This window comes from Phyllostomus discolor, chromosome 7, assembly GCF_004126475.2.
Source record: "Phyllostomus discolor isolate MPI-MPIP mPhyDis1 chromosome 7, mPhyDis1.pri.v3, whole genome shotgun sequence".
Lineage (NCBI taxonomy): Eukaryota > Metazoa > Chordata > Mammalia > Chiroptera > Phyllostomidae > Phyllostomus > Phyllostomus discolor.
This window is the reverse complement of record NC_040909.2, coordinates 70,337,532-70,354,678: the sequence shown is the minus strand read 5'-3', so window position 1 is coordinate 70,354,678 and position 17,147 is coordinate 70,337,532. Positions and strand designations below refer to the sequence as shown.

At 35.0% G+C, this 17,147-nt stretch overlaps 1 protein-coding gene across 3 annotated transcripts in view; it reads left to right on the top strand.

Moving 5' to 3' along the window:
• PCMTD1 (protein-L-isoaspartate (D-aspartate) O-methyltransferase domain containing 1) overlaps positions 1-16,778 on the top strand; it is an 89,807-nt gene extending 73,029 nt beyond the window's left edge. For 2 of the 3 annotated variants that reach the window (XM_036031013.1, XM_028517958.2), the window contains one exon: positions 13,453-16,675. In XM_036031013.1, coding sequence (XP_035886906.1) covers positions 13,453-13,820 — 368 coding nt within the window. In that variant the 3' untranslated portion in view covers positions 13,821-16,675. Of the gene's footprint in view, positions 1-13,452 lie in introns of all 3 variants that reach the window. The other variant, XM_028517956.2, reaches the window with a different exon arrangement.
• Positions 16,779-17,147: the final 369 nt, after the last annotated feature.

Sequence of the window (17,147 nt, the reverse complement as noted above, 5' to 3'; positions counted from 1 at the left end):
CATTCTTTTCCAGGCAGAGGGACAGCAAACATAGGAGCCTTTATTTAGACTAAAAAGAGCTTGGTCATATTAAGACCAGAAGTAAGTTTTAGTTAAAGCTCATTGGCTATGCTATAGAGTGGTGATTTTCAACCAATGTGCTGCAAGAATTTTTAAAACATGTAAAACTTGACTATTTATTCAGGGGCACTGGCCTCTTATCCCTTAGATTGTCAAATAAAAAAAAATAACAAGAGCCAACACAATTGCCATCTGTTGTGAATCACTCAGAATTACACCTAATATTTTTTGTCAGATTAGGAAAAATATATTTTTTGGTGTGCTGCAGAATTTTGGTTACTAGTTTATGTGTGCCATGAGATGAAAAAGATTGAAAATCACTGCTGTAGAAGATAGATTATACAAGACTTTTTTTGGGGAGTGTAGCAAAACAATCTCTTAATTAATGTACAAAAGCATATTGAGCTTTTTTTACCCAATACTGCTATGTTGCTTTTATCTTCAAGTCAGAGATGGAGGTAGGTGCTAATGTTCACTTTTCTTTTTGCTCTTTTCATGTGTGTATACTTTATTTATTTATTTATTTATTATTTTAAACGTTTTTATTGTTGTTCAAGTATAGTTTTCTGCTTTTTCCCCTCTACTCCTCCCTACCATCCCAACCCTCCCCACCTCCCTCCCCTGTTTCCACCCACCCTTGTTATTGTCCATGTGTCCTTTATAATTGTTCCTGCAAACCCTTCACCCTTTTTCCCTATAATCCCCTACCCTCTCCTCTCTGGTCTCTTTCAATGACAACAACAAGTGTTGGAGAGGTTGTGGAGTAAAGGGAACTCTAGTACGCTGTTGGTGTGATTGCACACTGGTGCAACCACTGTGGAATAGTTTCCAACTATGGAAAACAGTATGGAATTTACTCAGAAAACTGAAAATGGAACTGCCTTTTGACCCAGCAATTCCACAGCTAGGATTATATTCTAAGAACCCTAAAACACCAATCCAAAAGAACCTTTGCACCCCAATGTTCATAGCAGCACAATTTATAATAGCCAAGTGCTGGAACAGCTAAGTGCTATGTACAATAACTAAGTGCCCCTTAGTAAATGAATGGATTAAAAAACTAGGGTACATTTACACAATGGAATTCTACATAGCAGAAAGAAAGAAGGAGCTCCTACCCTTTGCAACAGCATTAATGGAACTGGAGAAGCATTATGCTAAGTGAAATAAGTCAGGCAGTGGAAGACAAATACCATATGACCTCACCTTTAACAGGAACCTAATCAACAAAATGAACAAGCAAGCGAAATATAACCAAAGACTGGTTATATACAAGGCTTTTGTACTTGAGGAGAGAGTCAGTGTTGATGTGGTTAGAGTTGGTGATTTGAAGGTAGAAAAATAATATGTTATATAGATGTTGGTGAAGAAAAAAGATAATAAAGTTTTACTTGAGCAGCTAGCTGAGTGATAATACCATTTATTGGTGTTTGGAAAACTGGAGATAGAATAATTTGGAACTAGGTGTAGGAAGATCAGACATTTTATTTTGGCCATGTCTGAGTTTCTCTTAGCATTATAAGTGTCAGATAGTCAATTGGGTGTATACCTACTGCATGAGGGAGGTATGAGTTGAGTATCCTGAACATAAAGATGACATTTTAAGCTATGAGAATGGATGAGAAAAGTTAAGGGGAGTGGAAATATAGAGAGGAGGTGTTAAGATTAGATCTGTGTCCCCCAAATTCAGACATAAAACAGAAAAAGATGTATTGGCAAAGGAGGGACCAAAGGGATGGGAGGACATGGTAAGCACCTTGTGTTGAAAACCAAGAAAGCAAAGTGTTTCAAAAAGGAGGGAATGATCAACATGGTGAAGGTTACTGAGACCTTGAGAAAGAAGAAGGCACCATTAAATAAAGTTTTTTATTGTAAATGAACTTTATCATAGTAAACTTATTGCTTTAATTTGGCTTTTAAATGAATTTATTCCATAGGAATCTGGTTTTATAGAGAGGTTCAATTTTATTTTCAGTGTGTATTTTACCGTCTTTTGAGCTATGTGATTTTTGTGGCCCTTTGAGTTGGTTTTAAGACTTACACGAAGTAGTCTTTATAAAGGGCTTGACATGTAATAATTGTGTAATAAAGAGTAGTGTTGGGAGTTCGGGAGGGTCAGTAAATTACCCATTTTTTTCCTGCTCAAGTTTTTACCAATGGAGAGATGAACTTCACGTCAGATAGCTAAGAATTGAAATGCCAGCTTTATTACCAACCAAAGTATTTGGAAGATATGGCTTTGGTCTGACCCCTCAAATAAGAGACAGACTTATCCTTTCGGTTATAGGCAGCACTGGCCAAACCTCCACCAAGTGAGCTTACCCTGTAAATAGGTGGGTGAGCAGAGCCCAATGTTTTTACTTATAAGTTCATATCCTAATGGGAAAGGGAAGGTAAAGGATGGAGCCACATATGGCCAGCTGCTTCTTACACACTTACAAACTATATACAAGCCACTCCTCCTGTCCTGGGGAGGAATGAGTGTGGTGGTACAGAGAGACCCACATAGCTCTGTGGTGTCACATTCTGGGAGTGTCACTGGCATGGGGGTCTCTTCTGGGAGAGGGCTTATCAGCATTCTACTGCAACAGGAGTTGCCAACAGAGGAGGCACATTGAACACTTTATGGAGTTGTAAGATTCATAAATTCTGACACAGTGCTCACTCCTATTTTGATCTGATTTAGAAAGAAATTAGGTACTCAGTTCTAAAAAACTAAATTTTTTATAATTCAGAAAGTTATCGACTTTTTTTTCAAATATAATTCTTAACATATTCTACTTAAAAAAGGATTTGAGTCAACTTACACAGCAAATTGCATTAAACAGTTATATATGGAAAATTTAAAATAAAATAAGCATGATTTAAGAATAAAAAAAGGATTATCAAAAAGACTCATTCTGTTAGAAATATGAAGTTACTTTACTGGGATGTTAAATTTAAATTTCACCCCAGTCTAATCAAAAAGAGATACATTTTAGATGTGCTCTAACACCAAAAGGGACTTCTTTCTTTCTAGCACCAGAATCAAATAATTGTCACTTATATTCACATGCATTACACAGTTATTTCACTGAAGTCTTCATTTCTTGTTGACTGTATATACCCCTCTCTATACACACACACATGCATGTACATATATGTACACATATATGTATAATATATACTATTGTAGTTTATAGTAGACTATAATTATTGAAAACTTAAACTCCTTGCTAAGAGCAACAATAATAACAAAATAAAACTATTTTTTCCATCCTGTTTTTCAAACTTTGGAATTACAGTTTGTAAGTTTTGTGTAACCTACGGTAACTATTCAGAGAGTTGTAAAGGGAAGTAATGAAAGAATTCTCTGACATAATTTGGTTTTACAGTGGCCTAACAATAAACCCAATGTGCATCATATATGACTATACTTACATAGTTACCAGTAGATTTCTGCAACAATTTTTTTTTATTGTTGTTCAAGTATAGTTGTCTCCATTTTCCTCCCACTGTTCCCTGCACTCCAGCCATCCTTACCTTCTACCCTCGATCCTACCCCGCTTTCACTTTGGCTTTGTCCATGTGTCCTTTATACATGTTCCTGAAAACCCTCCTCACTTTTCCCCCCTTTTTCCCCTCCCATCTCCCCTCTGGTTACTGTCAGTTTGTTCTTAATTTCAGTGTTTTCTGGTTCTATTTTGCTTGCTTGTTTGTCTTGTTGAGTAGGTTCCACTTATAGATGAGATCATATGGTATTTGTCTTTCACTACCTGGCTTATTTCACTTAGTATAATGCTCTCCAGATCCATCCATGCTGTCGCAAACGGTAGGAGTGCCTTTCTTTTCTTCCTGCTGTGTAGTATTTCATCATGTAAATGTACTATAGTTTTTTGATCCATTATTTACTGATGGGCATGTAGGTTGCTTCCAGCACTTGGCTATTGTAAATCTACAACTATATAAGTGTTTTACTTTGTAACTGACAATACTATAACCCTCAGTATTTCTGTTTTTATCTGACAGTTTTTCTAGTTTAGTTTCCTTTAAAAGAGTCTTGGTTGTAAATGTGTTTTTATAGTAACATATTTTATAAATGCATAGATGATGATATTCTTTAAATGAGCAATTTTGTTCTTCATTTTTAAGGTTATCAACACAAATAGATCAATATAGTTGATAAGATCTACTGGTTGGGTTGATTCACATTTGTAACTACGAATGTAAAGTAGGAATAACTTTGATGGAAAACAATAAAATGGGGGAAGAGTGTAAATTTTTAAAAAATCCATCATACTTCTGAAATATGTTTGTATAAATGATCTGCATAAATTTTTTATAAAAATAATCTGGGTGGGGATGGGAAGAGGAAATGGATGATGCAGCAAGATCAGCCATAAAGGATAATTGTTGAAGCTGACTGTCCAGGTATGTGGGGTTCATTATACAATTGCCTCTCTTTTTATATATACTTGAAAGTCTAAAATAAAGAGAAAAAAATCATTGGTACCAAGAGCAACTTATAAAAATGAATCAGAAATAAAAAACTTCATATAGTAATGTTCACAGAATGAAAAAAAAAGAAAATTATTTATCAAAGTTTAATAGGATATATGGAGAATAAGAACAAGTTTTCCTTTTGTTTAAATAGCTTCTGACATTGAATGGTGTGGCTCAATGCTCTGAACCAAAGGGCTGTGGGTTTGATTCCTAGTGAGGGTATGTACCCTGCATTGTGAGTTTGGTCACCCATCCCAGAGTGTATGATCTCTGGTCTGGGTGCATGTGTGAGGCAACCAATCAGTGCTTTTCTGTAGCATCTGTGTTTGTCTCTCCCTTCCTCTCTTCTCCAAACACAATGAAAAAATATCCTCCGGTGAGGATAAAAATAAATAAATAGCTTTCTGTTCAGAGAACATTTCATAATTATAGGGAGTTAAATTATGAAAAAATGTTAGTACAAACAGAAAAACTTAAAAAAATACATGTGCAAATTCTTTACCAAATATATTTTATAGCTATGAAACTGCTCATATGAACAGCTAACTAAAATGTAGTTACAACTGTTCCTCAGTTTCATCACTGATTTTTATTCAAATTAAAATCAGATATATACATTTAATATGTATTTTATGTATACAAATATATAAAATGTTTTAATATACATACTACATATTTAGTGTATAATATGTATAAAATACACATTAAATTTATATATATTACACATTATATATACATTTTTTAAAAATTTTTTTTATTTTCATCATTGTTCAAGTACAGCTTTCTCCCCCCTACTCCCATTCCAGCCCACCCACCCAACCCTCCCCTCTTCCCCCCCATTACCCCCGACCCCTAGTTTTTGTCCATGTGTCCTCCAAATTTGCTCCTGTAAACCCTACCCATTCCCCCCTGAAATTCCCTCTTCTCTCCCCTCTGGCCACTGTCAGACTATCCCCTATTTCAGTGTCTTTGGTTATATTTTGCTAGTTTTTTTTTTGTTTTGTTGTTTAGATTCCTGTTAAAGGTGATATCATGTGGTATTTGTCTTTCACTGCCTGGCTTGTTTCGCTTAGCATAATGCTTTCTAGCTCCATCCATGCTGTTGCAAAGGGTATGAACTCCTTCTTTCTTTCTGCTGCATAGAATTCCGCTGTGTAAATGTACCATAGTTTTTTGATCCATTCATTTACTGATGGGCATCTAGGTTGCTTCCAGCACCTAGCTATTGTGAATTGTGCTGCTATGAACATCGGAGTGCAAAGGTTCTTTTGAATTGGTGTTTTAGTATTCTTAGGATAGAGTCCCAGCAATGGAATTGCTGGGTCAAAAGGCAGATCCATTTTTAGTTTTCTGAGGAAGTTCCAAACTGCTTTCCATAGTGGTTGTACCAGTCTGTAGTCCCACCAACAGTGCACTAGGGACCCCCTTTCTCCACAGCCTCTCCAACACTTGTTTGTTGCTTTGTTTATGATGGCCATTCTGACTGGTGTGAAGTGGTATCTCATTGTGGTTTTAATCTGCATCTCTCTGATGGCTAGCGATATTGAGCATCATTTCATGTGTCTTTGGATCCTCTGTATGTCCTCCTTGGAGAAGTGTCTGTTCAAGTCCTTTGCCCATTTTTTAATTGGGTTACTTGTCTTCTTAGAGTGGAGTCGTGTAAGTTCTTTATATATTTTGGAGATTAAACCCTTGTCTGAGGTATCATTGGCAAATATGTTTTCCCATACAGTTGGTTCTCTTTTTATTTTGATACTGTTTTCTTTAGCTGTGCAAAAGCTTTTAATTTTGATGAGGTCCCATTTGTATATTCTTTCCTTTATGTCCCTTGCTCTAGGAGACAAGTCAGTAAAAAAGTTTCTTCGTGAAATATCTGAGATTTTCCTACCTATGTTCTCTTCTAGGACTTTAATGGTGTCACGCTTTATATTTAAGTCTTTTATCCACCTTGAATCTATTTTTGTATAAGGTGTAAGTTGGTGCTCGAGTTTCATGTTTTTTCACGTAGCTGTCCAGTTCTCCCAACACCATTTGTTGAAGAGGCTATTTTTATTCCATTTTATGTTGCTGCTTCCTTTGTCAAATATTAATTGACCGTAGAGGCTTGGGTTTATTTCTGGGCTCTCTGTTCTGTTCCATTGGTCCATGTGCCTGTTTTTATGCCAGTACCAGGCAGTTTTGATTACAGTGGCCTTGTAGTATAGTTTAGTGTCAGGTATTGTGATCCCTCCTACTTGACACTTCTTTCTCAAAATTGCAGCAGCTATTCGGGGTCATTTATGGTTCCATATAAATTGTTGAAGTGTTTGTTCTATGTCTGTGAAATATGCCATTGGTACTTTAATAGGAATTGCATTGAATGTGTAAATTGCCTTTGGTAGTATGGACATTTTGATGATATTAATTCTTCCAATCCATGAACACGGCATATGTTTCCATTTGTTTGTGTCTTCCTTGATTTCTCTCCTCAGTGTTATGTAGTTTTCTGAATACAGGTCTTTTACCTCTTTGGTTAGGTTTATTCCTAGGTATTTTATTTTTCTTTTTGCTATTTCAAATGGGATTTTTTTCTTGATTTCTGCTTCTGCTGTTTCATTGTTGGTGTACAGAAATGCCTTTGATTTCTGGATATTGACTTTGTATCCCGCTGTTTTACCAAATTCATTTATTAGGTCAAGCAGTTTTTTGGTGGAGTCTACAGGATTTTCTATGTACACTATCATGTCATCTGCAAAGAGTGACAGTTTTGTTTCCTCCTTTCCGATTTGGATGCCTTTTATTTCTTTTTCTTGTCTGATTGCTGTGGCTAGAACTTCCAGTACTATATTGAATAGAAGTGGTGAAAGTGGACATCCTTGTCTTGTTCCTGTTCTTCGTGGAAAAGATTTTAATTTTTGCCCATTGAGTATAATGTTGGCTGTAGGTTTCTCATATATGGCCTTTATTATGTTGAGGAATGCACCCTCTATTCCCACTTTACTGAGTGTTTTTATCATAAATGGGTGCTGTACCTTATCAAATGCTTTTTCTGCATCAATTGATATGATCATGTGGTTTTTGTCTTTGCTTTTGTTTATGTGATGTATTACATTTACTGATTTGCGAATATTGTACCATCCTTGCATCCCTGGAATGAATCCCACTTGGTCATGGTGTATGATCTTCTTAATGTACTGTTGGATGCGGTTTGCCAGTATCTTGTTGAGGATTTTAGCGTCAATGTTCATCAGTGATATTGGCCTGTAGTTTTCTTTCTTTGTTGTGTCTTTATCTGGTTTTGGAATTAAGATGATGTTGGCCTCATAAAAAGAATTTGGGAGTCTTCCATCTTTTTGGATTTTTTGGAATAGTCTGTGAAGGATAGGTGTTAGTTCTTCCTTAAATGCTTTGTAGAATTCTCCTGTGAAACCATCTGGTCCAGGGCTTTTGTGTGTTGGGAGTTTTTTGATTACTGCTTCAATTTCTTTTGCTGTCATTGGTTTGTTCAGGCTTTCTGTTTCCATTTTATTGAGTTTTGGAAGATTATATTTTTCTAGAAATTTGTCCATTTCATCTAGGTTTTCAAATTTCTTGGCATACAGCTCTTTGTAGTAATTTCTTACAATCCTTTGTATTTCTGTGGTATCTGTTGTAATCTCTCCTCTTTCATTTCTGATTGTGTTTATTTGGGTTTTCTCTCTTTTTTTCTTGATGAGTCTGCTTAAAGGCTTGTCGATTTTGTTTATCTTTTCAAAGAACCAACTCTTGGATTCATTGATCTTTAGAATTGTGCTTTTAGTGTCTATGTCATTTAATTCTGCTCTGATCTTGGTTATTTCCTTCCTTCTGCTTGCTCTGGGCTGTCTTTGTTGTTGTTCCTCGAGTTCTTGTAGACATAGGGTTAGGTTGTTTGTTTGAAATGTTTCTAACTTTTTTAGGTGGGCCTGTATCGCTATGAACTTCCCTCAGGACTGCCTTGGCTGTGTCCCATAAGTTTTGGGTTGTTGTATATACATTTAATATATATTTTTATATATGCAAATATATATATATATTTTGGTGTAAGATATTCTATGAATAATGATACACCACTTAAGGTTCAGGGCAGGCCCATTAGAAGAGGTAAAGGAGAAAATGGTACACCAGCCAGCTAAAGGAAAACCCTATTTTCTCTATATTACCACCTACCAATCCTTCTGTACTCCAGATGTGGAAATTTTCCACACTGAGCAATTCTCCAGTTCTTTGCGGACACCAGCAGGGTGTTCCTTATGATCTATTGTAGTTCTGACACTAACCAGTGTTCACACAGACCCCACAGGTTAATAAGGGCTTTGTCACACAACATTTTACTCCTCTATCTTCAGACACCAATTGCAGCTCCAGGTTGTCACCTGTGTTTCTGACAGCCTGGCTATAAATTAAGTTCCCATGACCCCCTCCTAGAGTTTGATCATTTGTTAGAGTGGCTCCCAGAGCCCAGGAAAACAGTTTACTTATGAGATTATTAGCTTATTATAAGAAGATCCAACTCAGAAACAGCCAGATGGAATCGGTGTATAGGGCAAGGTATGTTGAGAATGACTAAGAGCATGCCTTCTCAGAGTATGCCACCCTCCTAGCACCTTCACATGTTCATCAGCCTAGAAGCTTTCTACATAGTTGGTTTCCCCTGGCAACCAGCTCAGCATCTTTAGGGGTTTACCAAAAGGCTTTTTTTTACATTTATAAGGTAAACCTATTATAAGGAACCTACTATAATACCTTATAAGGAACCTTATAAACCTATTATAAGGTTTACCTTATAAATGTAAACTCAGGTGGAACTTTTTATGTACAACAAAAGATACTTTTTTCACCTTTATGATATTATCATTTAGGAAACTTCAATTGTGTCAGGAATGGAAAACTAAATGTACATTTCTTATAAATCACAGTATCACAAGGCACAAAATTGACTTTGTAAATTATGGCGCTATACCACATTGAGCTATAGAAGTTGTTTTTATAGGTGGAAAATGGCAAAAGTAATTGGTTTTGGGGTTTGACCTAAATAAAATGCCTTTTTCACTCTTTGCTTACCCATGAAGATGAAAGTGCTGACTGCTAAGTTCTTATAAAATCTGTAGAGAGAATGTCTTTTGGGAAACAAGTGGAGAGTTCTTGTGAATATTAGCGATAACCTTAATTGTGATTCTAGAGTGAAAACTTCAATTCAAAATAAGATTTTATGGCACTCAGGATTAGTATTGTTCGGTTCATTAAATCCTTATCTATAACTGGAAGCATTAGAAACAAGGGAGTGTCAGAGAGTAGAAAATGTTGGGGATTTTTGAATAGGTAAGGTTGAAAGTTACTTATAAGCTACTGTTATCATGCAGAATAACTTGGAGATGAAGCCAATGTGGATGCTATTTTAATACTTCTGAGTTTTAAAAACTGTTAAAGTTAAATCTGAATCCTTTTCTGCTCTAGGTCTAGTTGTTTCTTTATAAAGTTCAGGTATTCTGACAGTTTAGGATTGAAAGGTTCATCATTGTAAGAATGTCCCTGGAATAGTAGCTAGTGTTGGCAGAGGAAGAACAAAATTAAGGTGTCAAAAGAGAACATCATTCGTAATGTGAGAGAGGTTGAATAGTGAAGACCAGCTGAGAAGACTAATTATAGCTTCTATTTCTTAGCTCCTTTATAGTGTCCAAAACTCTTAGAGATTTTTTTCCATCCTCGCCCTCTGCAGAGCTCACTCGAGCTTATGCCTTTCTTTTCTGTTTATGCAATCTCTTAGGTGCTATCTGACATTGTCTGTCATGGTGGGCTGATGACTCCCACACTTCTGTCTCCAGCCCTGACCTTCCCCCTGAGTCCCACAGTCATCTTTTTTTTTTAATTGTATCTTTTCCATTACCATTTAGTCCTCTTATATTCCACTATCCTCGCAATCACCCTGAGTCCTTTTTTCCTCATTCTTTCTGTCCGTTCCATTCACTTAGATGTCATCCTGCTCTCTATGAATCTGTCACTGTTTTGCTTGTTAGTTTAGTTTAGTTTATTAGATTTCACACGTGAATGAAATCATATGGTGTTTGTCTTTCTCTAACTGGCTTATTTCACTTAGCATAATAATGTTCTCCAGGTTCGTCCATGCTGAGTAGTATTCCATTGTGTAAATTCCCTATAGTTGTTTTATCAACTCACCTACTGATGGACACTCAGGCTGCTTCCATATCTTGGCGATTGTAAATAATGCTGCAATGAACATAGGGGTGCTTATGCTCTTTTGAATCAGTGGTGGTAGGAAAGGAGCATAGATTTCTCAGTCAAATGCTTGCATTCAGATTCTAACTCATGTCACTTAAGATCTCCATGATCTTGAGCAAGTTATTTAACCTCTTCTCTACTTCACTTTCCTCATTTAGCCTTGAGTTATTACATATAAAACATTGAAATGGTGACTGGTATGTCACTGTTGTTACTATTCCAAAAATTTCCATTTTGGATTTCAGATTTAACAAAAACAAAATAAATCTTTTATTTTCTTCTTCCCAAATTATTCTTCCTCTTTGTTATGTTAATAATTGGCATTAGCATCTGCTAGTTGGTCAAAAATCTCCCACAGTCAGTCTCTGTTCATCCTATCTTCAAAATGTATTTTAAATTTGTCCACTTCTCTCCATCTTTATTGCCACTCTCTGGTACTCCCGTGTCCATTGAAGTGTGGTCACATTTCACTGGATTATAGGAGTGTTTCAGATGACCTCCTGCCCCCTCTCTGTACAGTCTACTCCACAGAGAAGCCATAGTGTCATTTTCATTGCATTATAACTTTTGCCTTCTTAAAACCCTTCAATAGCTGCATGGCAAGTACAACGCACATTCTTTACCAAGGCCTTCAAGACCATGCATGATCGTATCTCTTACTCTTTTCTTCCTGCTCCAAACTTTATCTACACTAGCCTTTTTTCAGCTCTTTGAACATGCTAAGCTCATTTCCCTCTTAGGGCAAATGAGCTTAGCATGTTTGCTTTGCCTTAAGATATTTACATGGCTGTTTCCTCATGTCATTTAGATCCTAGCTCAGACATGTCTTCCACAGGGAGACTGTTTGGACTGTGTAGTTGGAAGTAGCTATACCCCATATTATTTTCTACATCATTGGTGTTTTTTTTCATATTTCCTAGGCTTTGTTTTTAGTAATTATTTTTAATCTACCTCTCCCCCAAATATATACTCTCCATAAGACTAAGGAGTTTCAATAGTCTAAATCATCTTCTCTTATGTATTAAATGATGAATAAATGAATTCTTTACCAATACTTGGCATATATTTTAACACATAGTTGTTGCCTGAATATTAAGTAACTTGATAAACAGTTTGGGGAGGTAGAGTAGGTGGTATTTTACACATTTTAACATATAAGGGAGCATATTTCATACCTGTTGGTACTTAACCAGGTTCACAAAACTAATCATTGGCAGAAATAGGACTTGAACTCAAAAATTTTATATTGTTTCGGATTTTACCTCACATAGTTGGTGGCAGGTCCAAACAGGAAGAGGAAAAGTAAAAAAAAGGTTTCTAGCTGAACATACCCAATATGGCTCTCTGGAATTCTTTTTCATTTCAGGTTTCAGTAGAGTTGAAAAAAGACAAATTTTTAAAATATTGTTTATTTCTTCACATATAATAGATATGTGCTAAGGGATCTTTGAATCAGTTAGGTCTCCTACCTTTGGGTTTTTTGAAAAAACGTATCTGCTATTACAGGGTGTATCTAGTTGGTCATTGGGCATAGGCCAGGGCATGAGGGCATGGTGTATAAGGGCATAAGAACACAGTAAGCACACTGTGAGCTGTGTATAGGATGATGTACTATACAAAGCTGGTCCTACAGGGCCCCTTGGGGGCCACAAAGAGGAAATGCCGGAGCTCCTCCCCTCCTAGAGCTCACAGAATAACGACAAAGACAGATCATATATGAATAACTAAACATGGCAGGATTTCAAATGTTATAACAAAAAGGTTTGGACGGGAGGCATTGAAAAAAGAGAACCAGAAGTAAAGAAATGAAAAATGAATGATGAAGATTTTTTAATGCTGTGCAACTGTGGAGGATTGTGTTTTATTTAGTTTAGCTATTTGAGAAGTGTACTTGATAATAGTTTTATTTTTACAGTAATGGAGACTAGGAGAAATGAATTTTAGGTGGGGACTAGAGAATTTATTTATGTATAAGATGTTGGAGCAGGCTTCCAAGAAGAATATATAGGTCTAGAGCTTATGCATTTATAGATCTGTGGGAGATAAGAGTGAAGCAGAAAGGGTATGTTCCAATTCTGATTCGTTTGGTAGAAGTAAACATCAATAACTTACAGAAATCTTTAATGTTACTTCGAGTTAACAGGTGTTTTTTTACAGCATTTCTGGTGGCCCTTTCCATATGAACCAGTTCTAATTATTGATTTACAGAAAGATAGAAACTCTTTGTGTACATGCACATACCAGCTTTAGAGCTTATAGATGGGCATCTGTTCAAATATGCCTTTATTTGGGTTTTCTAAATAGATTTATTTCAACATCAAAAAATATAAAACATATGTAGGGTAAAATCTCTCTATTCTTGTCACCTACCTAGTTAATTCTCATGTAATCTGTTTATAAGTTCTTATTTTTCCCTTCCAAAGAATTTTTATTAAGATACAAAGGATCACACCCAAATCTATACATATAAACTTCTGCACTGTCCACTGTCCTCAGTGCTTAGAATGGTGCTTGGCATAGTAAACACCTTGAAATCTTTTGTTAGTTTGAAAGTCAGAGTTTTTATACCTGCTGTTTTCTAACATCCCCAGGAAATACATGTTTTATTCTGTGAAGAAATTAATAATATGTTTTTCTTTTTATGTTTTTTTTGTGTGTGTGTGTGTTTTATAGCCCCCTGTGCAGTAAGGAATCTGCAGGACTTGGCTCGTATTTACATTCGACGCACACTTAGAAATTTCATAAATGATGAGATGCAAGCCAAGGGGATTCCTCAGAGGGCTCCACCCAAAAGGAAAAGAAAGAGAGTTAAACAGAGAATTAACACTTATGTATTTGTTGGTAATCAGCTTATTCCTCAGCCTCTAGACAGTGAAGAGGATGAAAAAATGGAAGAAGATAACAAAGAAGAGGAAGAGAAAGATCACAGTGAAGCCATGAAGCCAGAGGAGCCACCTCAGAATTTACTGAGAGAAAAAATCATGAAGCTCCCCCTCCCTGAATCTTTAAAAGCTTACTTGACATATTTTAGAGATAAATAACTTAAATCACAAAGAAAGAATGCCTACTGATAATTCCTTTAGTCTTGAAAGTAGCTTTTGTTAGAAGTTAAAAGAGAGAGAGATCTTTCTTTCATCAGAGTGAATTATAGTGGAGGGAAAAAAATATAAGTTGTTTCTGTCTTAGTAATAAAAATGATGTATTCAGTGATTAAAAAGAATCCCTTTTATAAAATATATTTTTCTTTAAATCTTGGAAAAATTGCTGTTTTAACTCAGAGTGACTTCAAGAGTGGAATGCAACAATAGTCAAGGCATTGTGTACTGTAAATCTTTTTCTGATCATTACAGATTTGTAGTAGTGAGAGTTAGACTTCATTTTATATAAGGTTAAATAATTATTAAGCATATATAATCATATTTGAATTGCAGTTACTTGCCTTTCCTTTATGAAACTTTCTTATCTAATAAAGAAATTAAATGCTTTGTAGACCCACTTACCTTACTTTTTTTGCATTCACTGTTGCTGAGTTACTGTAGATGTATTCCGGGCAGATTATGAGTGCAATAACAATACAGATATTGAATAATTTAGCTTTAAGAAAAGTTCCATGGAATTCAACAGCACTGCTACTTTTGCTTTTGAATCTATTGCCAAAAGACATGGGGAAAATACCTGCTTTTCATAGAGATTTTAAGAGCACACATCAAGTGAACATTAAAGTAAAAAGTATATGCTTAATACAATTCTTAATTTGTATGGACCCTTTACATTTTCAGTATTTAAAAACAATGAAGTTACATTACTCTCTGGAGTTTTAAAAGATAGTATATTTAGGATTGTTGTTTCTATAGTCCACTGTATAAAGAATTTGGTTTTAAAAAATCGGTTGTTCTATATGACTGTTGATAGCACAGTGAGTGAATGAATAGGCATGAGTGATGGCCAATTCTGGACCATGCTTAGCAGGACCAGAGCAGATTTGGTTAGCTGGTGCACTTTTGCAAATGGAACTTCTAGTTCATCTGAGTATTTATCTTTGACTGAGCAAGGCTATATCTGCTTTGAGATTTACTTTCATAGTATAAGAAATATTCACAGGAATTATGTTTAGATGCCTTCTGCTTTGAAAATCTAGTTCAGAGTCACAGCATAATCTTTTGGACCTACTTTGTGCTTATTTAATTTCTTCCTATTGTCTGTTGTTTCTTTTGATAAATTTATAATGATTTTCATTTTTTGCTTAATGTCACATACTTAAAACTATCATTTGTGTTAGTTGTAGCTTCTCAGTGATAATACAGGTAGTAGATGAGATTTTTAGTGTCTTTTCATCATACTGGGGCCTGAAAACAGTCATTCCTTATTAAGAAATTATATAATGTAACATATTTAGTAATTACTGTTACAAGGATTATGTATTTTTTGAAAGGAAAAATTGAGAATATCACTTATTCCCACCAGCATCACTGCTAACAGTTGATCAGATAGGCTTGAAGAAACCCAATCAGTGTAGAGTGAAAGGTTTCTTATCTCTGTAAGTAGTCGACTATTAGTAATACATACGTATCTCAAAAAACTCAGTTCTAGTAATTCCAGATATCTAAAACCAGTGTTTAAAAATCTAAGCATAAATTACCCCAAATAAATTAGAATATTTTTGTCACATAAAAGATAATTTCATGGACAGTGTTTGTTTTTATACCAGTGATTGGAGACTGGGGTTACTCCACAATTTATCTCAGATGATTACTAAGCTGTTATTGTAAGGAAATGCCACATCTCATTTCTATAGAGAAAAATGGTTTCATACAATTGTCATCTGTTAGAAATGTTCATCTTATTTTGAATTGAATATTAGTTTTAGAAGTTTAATCTTGAGTTCCTGGTGCCCATGTATTTTTATCTAGCACCCGCACACACACTCATTTTGGGAGCAGATGTTCAGATATGTAAATGTACATATTCTTAAATAATTTTACAATCAGGAGAGAATTTTTGTTAAGGCTAAATTTGAAGATTGACTTACATCTTTTATTCTGTCAACCTTGGCAAAGTATACTGTAGATCTTCATGATTGCTTATTTTTGTCATTTAAATGTATCTTTTGTTTTTAAAAGCATTCATTTTACATTCGTGACTTTAAATAAACAGTAGAAATAAAAAAGGAAAATTCAAGTGAAAGACCTTTTATGTATTAATGGGAATATAGTCAGACCTCAGTTCTCAAACATCTCGGTTCTTGAACACTTTGATTCTTAACCAAGTTGTTCACAGAAAAAAATGTCTCAGTTGTTGAACAAACTTTGAGTCCCAATTCTCTACCTGACAATCCTTTCATGCTGATACTGGTATAATCAGTCACATGTCTCTCAGATGACAAATAAAGGAGATAATGTTTTTGAACAAATCACTTCTTGAACAGCGTTCCAGAATGAATTAAGTTCAAGAACCAAGATTCCACTGTATATTAGAGTGATTAAGAATATGTTAGGCTTGTATTTATTTTTTAATGCTTTCATATTTACTTGAGTATAGGTAATCATGCTTTATAATTGGAGAAGTAGCAAGTAAACTCAATTGAAAATGATGAGGAATATATTGATGTGATTTTATAGCCAGATGAAACTATAGAAATACTCTAATCCAGTCAATTATTTTGCAAGAGAAAGTAGGCCTGGGGAAGTAGCATGATTTTCCTAAATCAGCTAGTTGAAGATGGCTCAAAATAGCATCCAGCATCTGGTAAATCCCAAGAGATTTGTCAATGGCACCATAACTACTAACAAAATAATTAAATCTATACTGCTTATTGGTTAATATATTGGTTCTAGTAATGATAAAGGATATTGTTGCTAAAATGGCATATATGGTGATTAAAAGAAAAGACAAAAAATGTAAAGGTTGGTTTCTAGCTGTCTGGGGGGAAAAAAGTGAAAAATATCTGTTAAATTATGTAAAGACTTGGAAATTATTTTAAATAAACAATTGCATATAATTAAACATTTTTCAATGGCCTGGCTTTTTTTTTTTATTTATTTAGAAAAATTCAATACACCTATAGCTATGTGCTGAGTTATGGTTGTCTGTATTTGGACATCTAATTTCCTTTCGGCTATTGCCACATCTGAAGGCTTTGGTTTTAAAAAAATATTTTTTAAAGTATTCAGTAGATATGAAGGATACTTATATATGTAAAGCACAAGGATAATTCAGTGTATGTGTAAATACAGCAAGTCTTCACTAACATCACTGATTCACTAACATCACTGATAGATTCTTTGAAACTGAGGTAAATGAGGTATAATGAAACCAATTTTACCTTAGGCTAATTGATAAAAACAACAGTTTCTACTTTATATTTCTGG